At 42.8% G+C, this 18,214-nt stretch overlaps 1 protein-coding gene across 1 annotated transcript in view; it reads right to left on the reverse strand.

Moving 5' to 3' along the window:
- The window catches only part of PRMT7 (protein arginine methyltransferase 7), a 44,561-nt gene that overhangs the window by 13,405 nt on the left and 12,942 nt on the right, over positions 1 to 18,214 (reverse strand). The window contains exons 6-13 of the mRNA XM_063141099.1: positions 14,734 to 14,846; positions 13,154 to 13,395; positions 11,696 to 11,876; positions 10,146 to 10,273; positions 7,929 to 8,067; positions 5,900 to 5,983; positions 4,123 to 4,170; positions 1,316 to 1,405 (exon numbers count right to left, since the gene is read on the reverse strand). Of these exons, the coding sequence (XP_062997169.1) occupies positions 1,316 to 1,405; positions 4,123 to 4,170; positions 5,900 to 5,983; positions 7,929 to 8,067; positions 10,146 to 10,273; positions 11,696 to 11,876; positions 13,154 to 13,395; positions 14,734 to 14,846 (1,025 nt within the window). The remainder of the gene's footprint in view (positions 1 to 1,315; positions 1,406 to 4,122; positions 4,171 to 5,899; positions 5,984 to 7,928; positions 8,068 to 10,145; positions 10,274 to 11,695; positions 11,877 to 13,153; positions 13,396 to 14,733; positions 14,847 to 18,214) is intronic.

Here is an 18,214-nt window from a genome sequence, read left to right on the forward strand (position 1 = left end):
TTTTAATCAGTTTTATGTATTTTATAATATTTTTATATCCTCTGCTGTTCCCCGCCTCGATCCAGAGGGAGAGGCAGGTAAGAAAGAAATATATGAGCCAACAGTGCGATATGGCTACAAGAAAGACAAATGCTATTTTGGGCTGCATTAATAGAAGTATAGCTTCCAAATCACGGGAGGTACTGGTTCCTCTCTATTCGGCCCTGGTTAGGCCTCATCTAGAGAATTGCGTCCAGTTCCGGCCTCCACAATTCAAGAAGGATGCAGACAAGCTGGAGCGTGTTCAGAGGAGGGCAACCAGGATGATCAGGGGTCTGGAAACAAAGCCCTATGAAGAGAGACTGAAAGAACTGGGCATGTTTAGCCTGGAGAAGAGAAGATTGAGGGGAGACATGATAGCACTCTTCAAATACTTCAAAGGTTGTCACACAGAGGAGGGCCAGGTTCTCTTCTCGATCCTCCCAGAGTGCAGGACACGGAATAACGGGGTCAAGTTAAAGGAAGCCAGATTCCAGCTGGACATCAGGTAAAACTTCCTGACTGTTAGAGCAGTATGACAATGGAATCAGTTACATAGGGAGGTTGTGGGCTCTCCCACACTAGAGGCCTTCAAGAGGCAGCTGGACAACCATCTGTCAGGGATGCTTTAGGGTGGATTCCTGCATTGAGCAGGGGGTTGGACTCGATGGCCTTGTAGGCCCCTTCCAACTCTGCTATTCTATGATTCTATGATATTATTATTAGACTAATCAAAATGAATGGGACCTACATTAGTCATGATTAACTTAACTCTCATTCATGCCAATGGGTATACTCTAACACTGGATACAATCCAGGCTGTTTAGTGCTTAGTGATCCGTCAAGTGATGGACATATATCTGTGAACCACCCCATTTAGAGTATGGCCTACATTTGGTAACTGTCAAAAAGAGCTGCATATCAGCTGGGAAGAAACAGCTGTACCCCCTTGGTCTAGGATAGCATATTGCGGCAGTTCAGGAGTAACACCAAATCATGGGTGGGCAAACCCAAGGTACCTTACTGGTTGTTCATGGACCACCAAAATGTGTTTGGGCATTATGTCTGAACCGCCTCACCTACTTCACTTCACTTTTTAATCTTAGAAGCAACAATATCAGCTAAATTGATGGGGGAAAGAACTCCTGGTTGACATACTCCATTCTTTGAAAAAGGCTACCATCCTGTTATACGTGGATTATTTGAGGGTGCAATCTTCTACCCACATGCCTGGGACTTCTAAGTAGAAATGTATAGGACTGTGCTGTTAGTCACACAGAAGATATAGCCATCTTACCTTTCTGTCCTCAAGATCAGAAGAGATCAACAATTCAGGATGTTTCTCGATGATTTTAATTTTATCTTCTAAATGGTTGGCCTTAAAAATCTTTGGGAAGGAAAAAAAAAACCTCTTAGTGCGGTTTTGTTTGGCTTAATATTGCTCTAAGAATGACAACTATAAATTATGAATTAAAAACATCATGCAGGGAAAGATATTCATACCTTGAAAAAGGGAAATGAAAATGTTCAGGAATAGAAAAGTATTTATTTTGAATAATTAAAATGCTCAACTTTCATTGAGGACAAACATCTTTTGCTCTTGCCATTACGAAGAAAAAGAAATAATCAGGAGCAGTAATAGTCACTGTCGGATAGTAAACAATGGCTGCATTCAGACATAACTCCAAAGTATCATACTGCATTATGAGAGTGGGACTTGGACTCACATGCCCCTTCTCTTCCCCCGCCTTCTATTCAAGAAGGGAAATTAGAGCTCCTGGTTTGTAGCAAATCAGTTTGCTGTTTTGCCCAAACCCATTTTTAGTTTTACAATCTGTCAAATTGACTAAGGGCACAATCCTATGCATGTTAAAACAGAAAACAAAATGCTAAATTCCCAGCATGCCCCAGCCAGCACAGCTGGGTACAGGGAGGCTGGGAGTTGTAGGACTTTTTTCCTGCCTCAACATGCGCAGGATTGCACCTTAAATCACCTAAATGTTTGTAGGAGATGTAAAAAAAAAAAAAAAATGCCCCAATGGGGTTCTTAAAGTCCAAGCCGCTAAGACAACTTCTAAATCGTCAAATGACAGCACAACGGCACTTCCCTTAGGCCAATATCTATCTGGTGGGATGTAACATTCTAGATTAAAATCTCACCTCTTCTGTGACCAAATCAAAACAAAAACCGAATTTGCATAATTTATTACCATTGTAGGGGTCTCTTTCTTACAGCACAGGTTATACATTTTTCACCACGGAAAAAATGTAAGAAATGATAGGAAAGGAAAGGAACCTCTCATGCAAGCACTTGCGTCATTGCTGACTCCTAGAGGGACACCTGCTTTCGTTGACATTTTCTTGGCAGACTTTGCAGCGGGGTGGTTTGCCATTGCCTTCCCCAGTCGTGGCTACCTTTCCCCCAGCTAGCTGGGTACACATTTTACTGACCTGGGAAGAACGGAAGGCTGAGTCGACCTGAGCCGGCTGCCTGAGAACCAGCTTCCGCTGGGATCGAACTCAGGCCGTGGGGAGGGTTTCGGCTGCAGTAACTGCCGCTTACCACTCTGCGCCACATGGGCTCATTAAGAAATGATAGACCAGTAGCATAATAACATGGTCGAGAGTAGCGGGGAATTGGATCCCAGGGAAAGACTGCATGAAGAATCAAAGTTCTGCCCCTTGGCCACTGGACGCAGCTTCTTGGGGAAGGATCTCATGGTGTGCTATTGCCAGCACCACTGACGTTGCACTAGTGGAAACCATTGATTGCACAACATCAATAGCGCTTGCTAGCAGTAGCGCACCGCTGAATCCTCCCACTGATCTTCCTTGCAGTCTGAAATCCATGGCATGGACTCAAGGTTTGCTGCTGACACATTTCCTTCATTTGGGATGTAAAAAAACCCTCACATTCAGTCCAGCCTATGAATCTTTAATACCTCAACTAAGACAAGCAATGTATGTTTTCACACCCTACTGTCATCTTCTTTTCCTCAGAGCAGAGGTGTGCAACACACAGCCCCCGCCATCCCTATTGCATTTTGGCAGCAAATCACCACCTTTTTTTTTTTTTTTTTTGCCTCTGCCAACATGCGTGGGAGCAATTCTGCTGGACACCAACACGAGTTCAGCAGCGGGGGGCATAAAATTGCCCTCTGACCCCTGCTACAGTTGCCCACCTCTGCCTTGGGGTTTACCTTTGCTTCCTTCATACCATAAACTGGAAGGTGGCTGAAACATCAGTTTCTCATTTGGCTCTTCAGGCCTTACCTTTAAAAAGATGCTGAAGACGTTATTTTTAAGATAATTTTAGACAAGAACCACCGACGAACTGTTTCATCCATTTTTAATGTGAATTTGTCATTCTTATGTAAAACACCAGAAGCACTAATTGGCCAAAAATTACACTGCTACTATTTTTTGGGAGAAACAGTTTCTTCAGAAGTCTTTTAATCAACACTCGAGATTCAATCTCATTTACTTTCCCTACTTAGCTCCAGTAGGGCAATTTACATATTATTCCATTAATTTCCTGTCAAAAGCTCAATCCCTGTATTTAAGTTTTTTACAGATAGCAGCTTGTTCACAGATATAGGATGTAGGACTGCTGTTGTTCTTTAAGATAAAGAAAGGAAAACTCCATAGAATAAAGCCAAATGTTAAACACAAGAGGCAAAAGTAGGAGTGAAAACTACAACAATCAACATAACCTCTATCAGGTTTTATTTTACTTTACTCTTTTAAGTTATGTATCATCTCCACAATTTTCCAACCCGGTCCTTAAAATATCTGTGCAGTATTAGAACATTTGCTACTCTCATCTTAACATAGGATTATTCCCAGTGCAGACTATTTTCAGCCCTGACTAGCAAGAATGTCAAGCAAGCAAGTCCAACATGGTGTTGCAACACAAGTAAAAGCTACTCATGTTTTACACACGACCCATTTTCCACTGTGTGACTCAGCCATGGAATGAAAGTGGCAGAGATTCAACTGGAGCTCACCCGGGCGAAATATTATGTTGAGGGCACAGTGACCATAAGATGAAATTGCACGTACACACACACACACACACACACACACACACACAGTTATACTTACTTTCTGCATGAGTGAATGAGAAATGGCAGAGCTCTCCAAGGTAAACACCTAGAAGAAAACGTATCACATTTTAGACCATTTGAAGCTTTGTAAAAATTTGGGAGAGGGAACCTGTTCTCCTGAGTAATAGAGGGCCAACACTGGGGGTTCACTGGGGAGCTTGACTGTTCCTACACTCCTCCGTTATGTGTGGCCTGTGGCCCTGCTCCACTCTGCAACAAGCCACTAAAAGCTCAAAAGCAGGGCTGTTCTGGAAGTATTTTCCTGCACATTGCCCACCTTGTCTATGGCAGGGGTGGGCAGAAGACAGGTCTGGATCTCTGGGTGATCAGTAAGGATTTCTGACTCCGTCATTTAACAACAGCATCAACAAAAATGAGCTACCCATATAATATGATCATCATCATCATCTGAAATCCTCCTCCAAGGGAGGCTCAGACAATGGCAACAAGGGAGAGGGCCTTCTTGGTGATGGTCCCCCCAATATGGAACATTCTACACTGAAGCCCGTCTAGCCCCAACACTGCTACTTTTTCAGGGTCAGGTTAAGACTTTCCTCTGCTCCCAGGGATTTGACACTATATGATAAGGTTTTAACAGGTCCCGGGAGTTATTGTTGTTTAAAACTGTTGCATTTTTGTATATAACTGGTTTAATATTATGCTGTTGTCTTGTATTTGTGGTTTTTTATTCTTTGTACACCTCCCACTGAGCTTTGGTTATTGGGCGGTATAGAACTGTAATAAATGAATGAATGGACTCCCCACCTGCCTTTAATTACACTGCTGAAATGAATGTGTGGCTTAATCAGGAGTGGATTTTTGTGTGGAAGGACTATAAGCTTCATTCAGTTCTGATACTCGTATCAGATACAGTTCTGATACATTCAGTTCTGATACTTCGGCTATGGAGCGGTATATAAATTTAATAGATAAATAAAATAAATAAACCAATGCCTAGTTCTGCAATTCTTTAATTCTAAGTGTATGTCTTTTGCACTACTTAGTGGAACTCCTGACTTCTGGGAAAAAGCAAAGTAGGCCCCACAAGCCTGAAGTCTGCCCATGTTTGGTATACAGCAGTTCGCCAAGATTACCAAGCCTTTCCCGCCTCTGTGTGAGTTTCTGAAAAGGACGGTTGTTGTTTTTAAAGATGGATTTTGTGTGGGACTATTGGGAGATCAAAATGAGAAGTAGGTGGGTGGAGGAAGACGCTAATTGTGCATAAGCTTCCATTTAACAAGAGCTAATGAATTAAATCACTAAGATTTGTGTGTGCACATCTTCCAAATATAAATGGCAATGTCTGCCCAACACAATTCATCCCATTATATAATTTGGCAGGAACTAACAGATTAATTAATTCTTCTCCAGTCAGTCAAGATTACAGACAGTTATCATGATTTATACAGGCCAATGCAGCTACAGATACCTGCTTTATTTCAGTTGGGCACCAGGATTTAAGGTGGGTGTTTTGAACAAGGATCTGAAGGAAAGAAATTAGTTCTGGGGAAGAGCTCTATGGGTAAGGGACAGCAAGGAAGAATGGGTCAAGGCGTTTCAGAGAGCAAGAGAATTGTGGAAGGTGTAGGATGCTAGCCTAAGTGTCATACAGCATCAATTACTCTGAAAAGGAAAGCACTGAAAAGCGACAGATATAAATCAAAACTTTAAAAATCTAAGCAGAGGGATGGAAGGGTCAGAACATGTTAAAAACAGCAAACTTTGCAAGCACGGGGGGGGGGGGCAGGGGGGAGAACCAGGAAGTCGTCTTGCACCTCTTCTGCGCCAAGATGATGAGCTAACACAGGAAGGAGGCTGCCGTCACTGATGCTCAGGCAAACACTGTTCGGCTTCAGAACCTTCAGAGGGAAGAGAAAACCTGTCAGCAGTTTCATTCTTCCCAGATACAAAAGTTCACCAGTGAAAGACAGCAGCGTTTGCTTGTTTAAAATGACAGAACATTGCCGCTGCCTGACGGCTGTCTAAAATTCCCATGTTTCGAGCGGAATTCATGACGTTAAGGACAAAGGATGCATGTTTTACATTCGATAAGTAAATGTTCTCAAGAGGAATGCACAAAACATTTGTCATTCTAAGTATCTACAGGGCCAATTTAAGAAATCACTCTTTTTTTCTTTTCTTTTTTTGCACCAGGACTAGTTCTGTTAGGGCTCATCTACACCAAGCAGGATATTCCACTATGAAAGTGGTATATAAAAGGCAGGAGACACACAACTGCTTTATAGCAGTATTGAAGTGCACTGACAACTCTTGGGGCCCATTGACACAGACCATATCCCTCTTTCATACCACTTACACAGTGTTATATCCTGCTTGATATAGTTGTGTAAGTCCTGCAGTGCACTTCAATACTGCTATAAAGCAGTAGTGTGGCTCCTGCCTTTTATTTACCACTTTCATACCACTTTCATAGTGGAATATCCTGTTTGGTGTAGATGAGCCCCAAGCCAAGTCTGGACATACAGGAAAAGTGAAAACAAATGAGTTTTTGAAAGAGCAAAAGCAGCTGATAAAACAACCACCACCAGTTCATTCAATGTGCTTGTCCTCCAACAGAAACTAAGAAGACTTCCTGGAACTCTGGTCAGACAGCCCTTCTCTATGCTATTTGTGGATCCCACCGTGATAATACTGTAAGAACTGGGCTCTGACCCAGCACTGACAATATGCTGGTTAATGGTTGGCATACTAGGATCCATCTTCATAGCTGCACAGCCCTTCCTTCCTGCCTCCCACCCCCCATTTTAGTCTGTTGCGCAGAGGCAGGAAGAAAGCCTTTTAAGTTGTCACAGGGCAACAGATTTATTACAGCATTTGCTTGCATGAACTAGAGCCCGTTTCACTGAGAGATGATATATAAGATTGCTATAATTAAGACCGCGCAGAGAGGCCGTGGAATTTTATTAACGTGTCACCATATTTCAGTCATCAGGAGCTGAGGATAGTAGAGAACAAAAGACTTTCGAAGGCGATTTAACGGAAGTCCTGAAGACAGGGAAAACAGATGGAGGGACAACTCTGTTTATAGAAAGTGCTTTACAGCACTACACTTACCCTATCCGCAGAATTTAACCTCCAGCTTGTCAAAACGTAAGACCACAACAGGCTAAGTTTGCATTGTTAAATAAACAACGGTATTCCAAAATGTAACAAAAATTATATATTTTTATAAATCTGTTCCTTGTAACAAGTACAAGTTCCTATCATGCAGTTCCATGTAGATTTTAAATTTTCCTTTGTGTTGCTTAGAGTTTTTAGCATCCTCTGTAAAGCCGAATTGCACGACACAACAGCCTCTTGGCTAAACATGATGTGGGAGAGAGCAGGTGTGCTGCCTCCCACATGCCTGCCAATTCTGCTTTTAATCAACGCAGGAGTTGCTCCTTTATAGGTTGCCATGAGCATCATCTGAACCCAGATTGCTGGGCTATTTAGGGGCTAAACAACCCAGTAGTTAATCATGCTCTCTCTCCCATTTGTCCCTTGACAATCCAATTCTGCAAACTGGTTCACAGACCCTTTTGACTTAGGGTGCTATCTTATGCATGTTTAGACAGAAACGAGGCCCACAAGTCCCTGCTGTCTGGAGTATGCTGGGAGTTGTGGGGCTCTTTTTCTGTCTCAACAGGCCTAGGATGGCACCTTTAGGTAAACAAACCACTGCTGGCTTTGTGAGCCAACAACTCTTCTAGTATGCTCAAGACCAGCAGGAGCATGTACACGTCTATCTTGCTGCCCTGCCCCAGGAAGACACCATCTTGAGATTTAGGAAATCTTACTCACTTTCTCCAGAGCGTGCACATACTGGGTTGTTCGGCTCCGATCATTTAATTCCCCAAACCGTGGCCGGTTCCACAGCAGGTGGGCCTGACACAAACACACAGGAGTCTCTTCGTGGATAGCAGTCGTGGCTTCTTCATTTCTAAATATGTCGGGATGAATAGAACCAACTCAGTTCTGCGTTTGCCCCCAAATCATCTCTGATATGATATACTAGGGGACATTTATGCCTGCTGTGTATTGTCCGGGTCAATGAGTTAATCAAGTATTTACATCAGTACTCTGCCTAAGTTGTCTATGTTCAAAGCTGCAAGTTGGATGAAGGAGGTCAGCCAGGGGCTTTGAAAGCCAGGCCTTGCTGCTCTTTACACACAGGGGAACAGCAAGGCGAGACCAGCAGCTCTAAAAGTCAGGAAAGCTATCTTGATACATTCCCTAAGAGAACAGTGAGAGGCTACCAGCTGCTGGGGAACATGGGTGGGAGGGTGCTGTTAAACCATGTCCTGCCTTGTTGGTCCCTGGCTAATGGCCGTTTGGCCACTGTGAGAACAGAGTGCTGGACTAGATGGACCCTTGGTCTGATCCAGCATGGCACTTATGTTCTTATCCAGGTGTCTCTGAATCTCCCACCTATAAAGGGCTGCTAGTTTAGAAGAGTTCAAGGGTGACTTGTTACTTGTTAGCAGCAATATCCTTTCTAGAGGCCCTGCCTTAATAAAGCAGACACTCCGCTTTTATGGAAGTAAGGTTACTTGTACCCCTTAAAAAAATGGCCAGGTAGGCTTTTGGCACAATGGGTAGAATCCAATGGTGCCCTTAGGTAGGCAATTAGGTCCGCTGGCCCTGGTGCATGCGTGGCCCCATTGCAGCGCTCATTTCTGGAAGACACAGGTCACATCCCTTCCAGAAATGAGCGTCTTTGCCCCCAGAAGTGCTACACTGCATCCACCAGCAGTAGGGGCCACATGAACACCAGGTCCAGTAAGGCCAACCGTGTGCACACTGGGACCACCGGACCTGGCTGCCCACATAAGGGCATCATTGGATCCTATCTCTTGTTTGATAGATTCCTCTCGTAACTCCTGTCTTGCTTCACATCCACAGTAAGACAATCTTTAGAAGTCATTTTTCTGCAGGTCGATCTCACTGGCTGCTGCAGCTTAAAGTCCTTCCAACTGGTGCCTTGCCAGGGTTAGTGACAATGATTTGGTGGGTGGCAGAACTGGCACAACTGACCTTGCCCCACATAGCAGCAGGTCTTTCAATATTACAGCAGCACTGTGGGATGAATCCACAGAAAAACAGCTCCCACATGGCTCCTGTTGTAACATTTACAGTTCTTCCATTCGGTCTTAGAATTTGCTTTAGAATACTAAGGAGAACTGCCGAACCCATGGTTAGCCAAGCAAGAGACAGGCTTTCCTGAAAAGCAAGAGCTAATCACCAACAGGGGCTTGATTGCCAGCACTGTTATATCCACTCAACTCTGTGGCAAATCTTCAATGAGCCAATAGGAAGGAGGCTGTGCAGTGTTCCACTTCCTACGGGGTCTGCTGTTCCCATTTTAGCTTTCTTTTCAAATATATATATATATATATATATATATATATATATATATATATATAGGCATCTCTCTACCCAGCCTTTCCCAACCTGGTGCCCTCCACATGCATTGGACTACAACTGTCACAATCCTCAGCCAATGTCCATGTTGGCAGAGGATTCTGGGAGTTGTAGTCAAACACATCTGGAAGACACCAGGTTGGGAAAAACTGTTCTAACTTCATGTATCCCTGGTTCTCTTCCTGGAAAAGCACGGAACAGACATTCAAGTACTTGTTGCTCTGCCTTTATTAACGCTGGTGAAATGTGAAGAATTCTCTCTTTTGTTTTTTACATGCGAAGAATGAGTGTGAAAGAGCACCAGTTACAAAGCAATAGTTCTGCAGACCATGTTCTGTTTAGGCCACAGAGCTACTTTCCACTTTACCATCCTCACAGGTTTCTCGTATCACTCTGAAGTCCAGTTGCTCTAAAAATATAACATTCATTCATTCATAGTAGAGTACTTAAAAATTCCAGATAATTGTCTTAGATTTAGTTACAATCCACTAGAACAATGACCTTCCGCAGCTTACGTTAACTGGGAAAGCAAACCTTTCCATCCAATACTCTTGGTTCCATCATCAGTTTCTAGTTTTACTTCACATTTGTAGTTACCTGCCTTTTTGAAGCTTATACCACACAGAGTAATCATCACGAAAGGCAGTCAGGACCACACTCTGGCCCTGGGAAACAGGCTCTTCATTTGGAAGGAAATACACACACTGCATCCAATGATCTCTCCACTGGAAAAGTTTAAACAAAGAGGGGGTGTTAAGTAATTCAAAAAGGGCAGACAAAAGGGAAGTGAGCAAACACACAGATTATTTCAGAGATGTGACAGGAGGACAATTTGACAATATATTTGCAAGACCTACATTCACCTTTCACTAGTAAAATTGTGTGTGTGCGTGAGAGCGAGAGAACAAGAACTTCTCCACAGAATCACTGTCAGTGAGGACCAAACCACATATAGCACCAGGGATGTGGTACAAAGGCACGAAAGGCACCCATTCAATGAAATGGGAGAAAATACAGGAGTGCAATCAGGGACACAATTTCAGGAAGGACTAAAGATCCTCTCTGCTCCTGTTGAGTCCAGCAATCCTGGCCCAGTAACCATAGAGGGCCTTTTCTGCTGTGGCACCCCGGCTGTGGAATGAGCTCCTTAGAGAGGTTCGCCTGGCACCTAGGTTGTACTCCTTTCAGCACTAAGTGAAGACCTTTTTATTTTCCCAGCATTTTAACATTTTAGCATCCTAGTCTTTTAGCTCTGCTGCTTTAAATCTGTATTCTAAATCTCTGCATTGCTGCTCAGTTTTATTCTGGTTGTACTTTTATACTGTAGTTTAAGCTTCTATATTTTATATTTTATGCTGTACCTTATACTTTTATTTTTTGTGAACTGCCCAGACAGCTTATTGTGTGGAATAGAAATGAAATAAACAAACAAACAAATAAAGAAATAGCAAATGAAAATCAAGCCTGTTCCATTCTAGATTACCCTTGATTGGGATATAATGTTGGGAACCGGCTGGCTTACTTATGGGGAAATATTCACCTTAACATAAAATCTCTGTTACCTTAAGCAGCGTTCCCCAACCCAGTACTCTCCAGATGTGTTGGACTAATGGGAGTTCTAATCCAACACATCTGGAGGGTGCAGAGCTGGGAAAGGCTGGTCTAATGGATCCATGGAGACTGAACACCATTCTTTTGCCTAAATAGTCAAAAGTCTCTCTTTTAAAAACCAAACACAAGGAACTACAGCCCAATTCAACGGTGACACTGGACATGAAACAAAACTTTCCCAAAATATATTCATGCAGACCGCTGAGAAGCTGGTGTCTTGTTTAAAGTGGGATACTGGCCCCGATGCATGCAGCATTACGAGCATAAGTGAAACTTCCACCTTCGCCTAGTGTACTAACAAGGCATATTTAGAGGCTTGTGACCCAATTCAAATGAGATGGCTGCATGCGGTGTGTTCCTGCCCCCTGGCCGGTTATGTCCAGAGTCACATTTAAATCAGGCCCAACAACAAAAGTGACAGATTTTACAGAGAGCTAGACAAATTAAGAGCTATCTACGTACACATTTTTAGTTTATCCATTAGCATTAAAATGTTAGCAGGGCAAAGAATTTTTTTAAAAGGCTCAGTACATTACCGGGATATCTTCAAAGGCAGCTTGCACCCAGTATGGAGCCATTGTACATTTTATTGACCCAGCAGGGTCCATGTCTATATCCCACCAGGAGAGGACCACTTGGGCTGTGCCAGTCTTTATGGGCTTCAGCTGCACTGCGTAGTGGGCAGAGGCTCTGTTTACTGGCTTACTGAAATCTACACTGTGGGAAATAATAAATTGCAATCAGCTCATTTTAAATAGGGTATTTTCAATGGGCTTGTTCGGCAGCAGTTAAGAAACCAATAACCACAGGCATATACAAAGCAGAACTGATACATGTCATTGGGACTAACAAAGCTTCTTTAAATTTGTAAAAAAAATGAAGCGACACCAAGAGCAACAACAGCCATCATCAAACATCACAGTGCACCAAAGTGACTTCTCACCAACAACTTTATACATCTTGAACCATGTGGTTCTAGGAGCTTAATGCCTTGCTTCCAAATATATTTGTTATATCTACTGATGTGTGTGCATAATATTAAAAGCCACACATACACTTACAAACTTTATAACTAGCTACCAGTTTGTTTCCATCAAACAAGGAATTGGTTTTATCTTTTAAACCCTAAACAGTCTGTAATCAGAGTGTCTGAAGGATCACCTTCCCCTTTATGAACATGAACTCAGAGAGAGAATAGTCTCAGGATACAGCATGCGGAATAATGAAATTGTTCTGTACTTGTATATTGTTTAAATTGATGCACAGGCCTTGCTCACAAAGTGCTTTTCAAATGGTTAAAAATATTTTGTTCATGTGTTGTTCGATTCATGTATATATATACTGTTATAACCCTTTGAAGGACACCTAACAATAAAGAAAGAGGCCGAAATGCATTGGGATTTTCATCAATAAAATTGTTTTCTGCATTATGAGACTACTCTCCTTCTGTGTTCATCTTGGATGCTCCCCCGCCTTGCACCCTTATGGATATGGCCAGTTGTTAAAAACTTCCATGAAGAAGGCCTGGTTCTGGGTGAGGAAGACAATTTGTCACCAGTAGATTAATACAGGAGACAATCTTTTTGCTGGGAGAAACTTTGCAGACACACTTCTCTACCCTCTGAAGTAGGCCTCAAAATAAGGGACAGACCAAAACATGGCTAGTTTCTTGTCAATAAACCTATTTTGCATCCTGAGGACGTGTTTCTCTCATTTGTGACCTACTTTGGATGTTCACCTCTTTCTGCTTTTAAGTGCCAAATAAATGCATTGCTGCTTTTCTGAATTTTTAACAGTCACCAATGTGGTTTTGATTTATTGCTGCTTTTAACCTTCTGTTGAATAGGCTTTATTGTATTTGTGATTATTTTATGATCCATTGCTTTTAAATGATGTTGCAAGCCACCTTGAGAATCGAAGATGGAAAAATAGGGTATAAATGCTTTAAATACATGCATACGTATCAAGTAGCACCACTACAGCTGAGCACTCACCTGAACATTGTAACAACTTCACTGAGAGCTGCAAAGTCATGCAAGGGCACCTGATTCAGTTGAATATCATAGACTGAAGGCGCACCAGGGCAGTTCTCCATTTCTGGTGGGGAGACAATAATTTTCTCACCATCTTCTGCTCGGACGTGAATGGGTAATAGCTTGTTCCAGGACCACATTCTTTTGGACTCCACTAGCTGGGCATACACGGTTGCCCTGTGAGGCACTGCCTCGCATCCCTCCTGGTCATTCAGAACAAAGAGTAAAGAAATTGAGTAAGGCTTATTTAATGCATGCTGTGAAATATAACCCTATCAAAAAAAGAAAAAAGATACGGATTACACATAAGACAGGGATTCAGGGCCAAAAGATAAAGCCCACTGTTGTATGATTTGTCTTGACAGATCTAGTTTGCCACCTCACAGCCAGGTTCCATGATGTTTACTTGGCAGTAATTCCTGCTGAATCCAATGAGGCTTCCTTCAGTGAGTGTACACAGGATCATATCCTTTTAATCAATTTTTTTATGATCACCCCATTGTTGAGTAAACTGTCCAGAAGTTCAGACAAATTTTATGTTAAGCTTCTGTTGGAAGATAAGTCCTCAAAAGTAACTTTGGCTGTTGCTAAATTTCTTACAGTGGTGGCCAGGATTAGCACGCTCTGTGTATTAGACGAAAGTTGACAATAGCTCTAACTGTCTGATGTTTCATGTTTGATTCTTGTTTTTTCATGGATCTATGGATCGCAATAAAGATGTAGGGTATGGTATTTTTTCAATTGTGAAGTTTAACAAAATAAAAAACATAAAATATGAAAAATGGACATTGCAACTACATACTTTAAAAGCCTCAGTTTCAAATATCACAACGTTCTGAATGAAAAAAAGAAAAAAAGGGGTGGGTGGGAGAGGAAAGTAGCATAAATTACACATAAACGTCCATGAAGGCAGACCAAATGTCTGAGTGTGAGTCCATTCGTAAATGGCGCCTGTATACCACTCTTTCAAATGTTGCTAATGTTGTTAAGTCTTCAATCCATTGCAAACCGCAGGCAGTGTGGTTTTATCTTTCCAATGTTGTAGAAACAGTCTTTTGGCCGTCAAAAGGGCGCAAAAGATCCATTTGCGTTGACTGTGTTACTTTCCAAAAAAGCAGGTACACAATTTAAGATGACATGTACATCCGAAAATATTAAAGAGCTTTCTGATAGAAATTTTATGCATATGGTAATTTCTTCCCAAAAGGAGGTAACTATTGGACATTTCCAGAACATATGACCAAAAGAAGCAGGACCATATCCTTAATATTTGTTTGTGCCGCCATGCTGTTCTCAAAAACTATGACAACTTTCTCAAAACTGATTGTTTTTAAGCCACACACAAGCAAAATCAACAAATGCTATGACAGGTCCACTATATATCCTGAAGACACTTTTCATTATTGCCTATAGAAGTCAACGGTAACAAAAATGCTCAAAATTAGGAGAAATGATTATCTATAATAAATGTGAGACCCGCTTGAACAGAATTTCTGTTGCAGGACACCAGCACAGAAAAAAGGTACAAGCTCATTCCTTACCTGTACAAGGCACCTGTGGGCATGTTCATAAGAGGGTAAAGCCCCTTCTCCAATCAATTCGGTATCAAAGAGCTCCGTTATCAGGATGTTTGCGCGTGACTGCATGTCTCCATCTAGAAAGTAGAATGCAACACAAATGGGAGCAATTGATCTTGTCATTTTTTAAATAAATAAATAAATTAGAAGCCTGTGGTGAGCAGTTCAAACTGGTGGATTATTAGAAGAGATATACAGTCCATCTGGATCCTTGCTTGGAACTTTCAAGCAAATTTTCAGTTTGACTTGCAAGCACATTGTCAGCATATGATGTCTAAGAAATACAACAATTAGTTTCTTGTCCTCAAACACCAGCAAGTTAGGGCCTGAGCACTGTTTTCCTTCTGTTACCTGCTGTTCTTCCTGTTCAGTCCCTGCCTCCTCTCCCAAATAACGCAAAACCAAAAGTGGAGGGAGCCAACCTCTACTGAACCCAGTGTCCAAGAAATTTAAAAGTTAGACCAAGTCTGCATGTCCCAATGGCAATTCACTGAACTGAACACAGAAACAGCCCTTACCAAGATCACCAATGATCTTCTTACTGCCAAGTCTAAAGGCCATTATTCCGTCCTTATTCTCCTTGATCTAACTGCAGCCTTTGACATGGTTGATCACGATCTTCTCTTAGATTCCCTCCATGACCTTGGACTCTGTGGCTCTGTCTATAACTAGTTCGCCTCCTATCTAGAGGGTCGCTCTTTCAGCGTGTCGGCTAACGGCAGCTCGTCCTCCTCCTTTCCCCTTTCAGTAGGGGTTCCGCAAGGCTCGGTGCTTGGCCCGTTGCTGTTTTCTCTATACATGCTGCCCTTGGGTAAACTTATTCAATCTCATGGCCTCCAATATCACCTGTATGCCGATGATACACAACTATATCTCTCATCTCCGGAACTTTCTCCTGATGTTCACGATCGTATCTCGGCATGTCTTACAGATACCTCAGCCTGGCTGCTTCATTGCCGTTTGAAACTCAATATGGCAAAAACTGAACTGCTTGTTTTTCCTCCTAAACCTTCTCCTCACCTCTCATTCTCTCTTACTGTCAACGATGTCACGCTTACTCCGGTCAAGGAAGCTCGTAGTCTTGGCTTTATATTTGATTCCTCGCTCTCCTTTATTCCTCATATCGAGGCAGTAGCTAAATCTTGTCGTTTCTTCCTGTATAATATTGCCAGGATTCGACCATTTTTGTCTGTCTCTTCTATTAAGACTCTCGTTCATGCACTGGTTATCTCTCGGTTGGACTACTGCAACCTCCTTCTCTCTGGCCTCCACTCATCTCACATCAGTCCGCTGGTCTCTGTCCACCACTCTGCCGCTAAGATCATCTTCCTGGCCCGCCGCTCTGACCATGTCACTCCACTTCTGAAATCTCTTCATTGGCTTCCAATTCACTCCAGAATCCAATATAAACTTCTCCTGTTGACCTTCAAAGCTTTTCACGGTCTAGCTCCTGCCTATCTCTCCTCTCTCATCTCACACTATTGCCCCGCTCGTGCTCTTCGCTCCTCTGATGCCATGCTTCTCGCCTGCCCAAGGACCTCCACTTCCCTTACTCGGCTTCGTCCTTTTTCTTCTGCTGCCCCTCATGCCTGGAACGCTCTTCCAGAACACTTGAGAACTACCAACTCAATCACAGCTTTTAAAACTCAGCTAAAAACTTTTCTTTTCCCTATAGCTTTTAAACATTGAGTTTGTTCTGACTCTATACTGTTAGCTTCACCCTACCCGGTGCCTGTTTGCATTCTCTTTCCCTCCTTATTGTTTACTACAACTTTATTAGATTGTAAGCCTATGCGGCAGGGTCTTGCTATTTACTGTGTGGTCTGTGCAGCACCATGTACATCGATTGTGCTATATAAATAAATAATAATAATAATAATAATAATAATAATAATAATAATAATAATAATAATAATTCCTGGGTTCTTTAAACCAGGTATTGCTGGGGACAAGTGAAGCGATGAGCATGCTGCCTTCCCCACACGTAATGTTTCTGCTTTCAATTAACCACCCACGAATGCCCCATTCCTGGATCGTTTCATGACATGCGAACCAAGAACTATGAGTTGTTTAGGGGTTAAACAACCCAGAATTGACGCAACAACTGCTCATGGCTTGTTGTTGGGTTAACTCCAGGTTGTTTAACCCATGTTTCTCATGCCATTCATACTCCTAATACAATGCTCTGTGGAGGCTGAAAAGTGGGGTTTGGATATGGGAAACCCAAGTTCAAATCTTTGCACAGCTGGGAAGTGCACTGGGTGGCTTTGGGCAAGCCAATCTCTCTCAGGGCTAGACTAAATGTTGCACTGCAGCCACAACCAATGTTACCACAGCCACTGTTTCTGCCATGCAGAGTTGCCTAACACTTTCCCTGCAAGCCTGTTTCCCCCTCTCCCCACTTGGTCGTGGTAGGAAGATTCATGGGGAAACAGGATGGCAGGAAAAGGATCAGAGGAGGCTAGTGGCTCCGCTCCGGTTTCCAGTCAGAACCAGTCAGCATTCTAAAGGGCGCCTTCTCTGCACCTTGGATAGCTCCTTTAAAGTTCTGACTGAAACCCGGAGCGGATTCACAACCCCACTGACATCAGAGCCACCAGCCTCCACTGGAAAGACTTAAATAACCTCTTCCTTCTTCTGCTGCTAATCACCCCCTCAAGAGGGAGCTTTTCAAGGGGGAAGCTGCCATCAGTCTAACACGACATGCTAACTTTCAGCCCACCTTGCTTCAGAAAGTTGGTGTGAGGCTAAAAAATTACTTGAGCTCCTCAGAGAATGAGCAAGATTGTTACAAATCACCTTCAAATTCTGCTTTTTGGGAAATACAAGGCCTGTATCTGGAAAAGGACTGGGGGGGGGGGTTGGTCTTTGAAAAGAGCAGAGAAGCAGGTTCCATAGGATACTGAGGCCTTACACATCCCAAGCAGAGCTGTGGACGTCATGCATGCAACTTTCTGGCCAGCCATTGTGCTCTGATTGCCTTAATTCGTCAGTTGTTAACACTTGTAAGTTTCAGACCTTGCCTCAGGAGGACAACCACAGAAGTCCACCATGAAAAAGGTTTTGCTCTGTACTGAGGACCTCTTAAGCTAGAACTTATTACAAAGGCTTGGATGGAGGATGTCAAGGAAGGAAGGGAGTGGACTAAAAGAAGGGTAATCAAGACTGGGTGCGCCGAGAGACCCTGGGGACCAGGAAATACCACCCATGGGAGAAAGGCTATAAGAGTTCTGCTAGAGCACTGAAATCCCGTAACTGCAGTCTTGAACCTCCTTCAAACAGATGTCCGAGCTTTTCTCCACAACCAAGAGATTGACAGGAAGCTAAACTCTAGATATAACACTAGCAGCATGGAAACAGAACGGATACAATCCTTTCAATAAGAAACAGTGCCAGCTAAGGCAGCCAATTGGAGAGATGGCCTGCTCGGAGGTGGCACCCCATC

The sequence above is a fragment of the Elgaria multicarinata genome, chromosome 14, assembly GCF_023053635.1.
Source record: "Elgaria multicarinata webbii isolate HBS135686 ecotype San Diego chromosome 14, rElgMul1.1.pri, whole genome shotgun sequence".
Classification (NCBI taxonomy): Eukaryota; Metazoa; Chordata; class Lepidosauria; order Squamata; family Anguidae; genus Elgaria; species Elgaria multicarinata.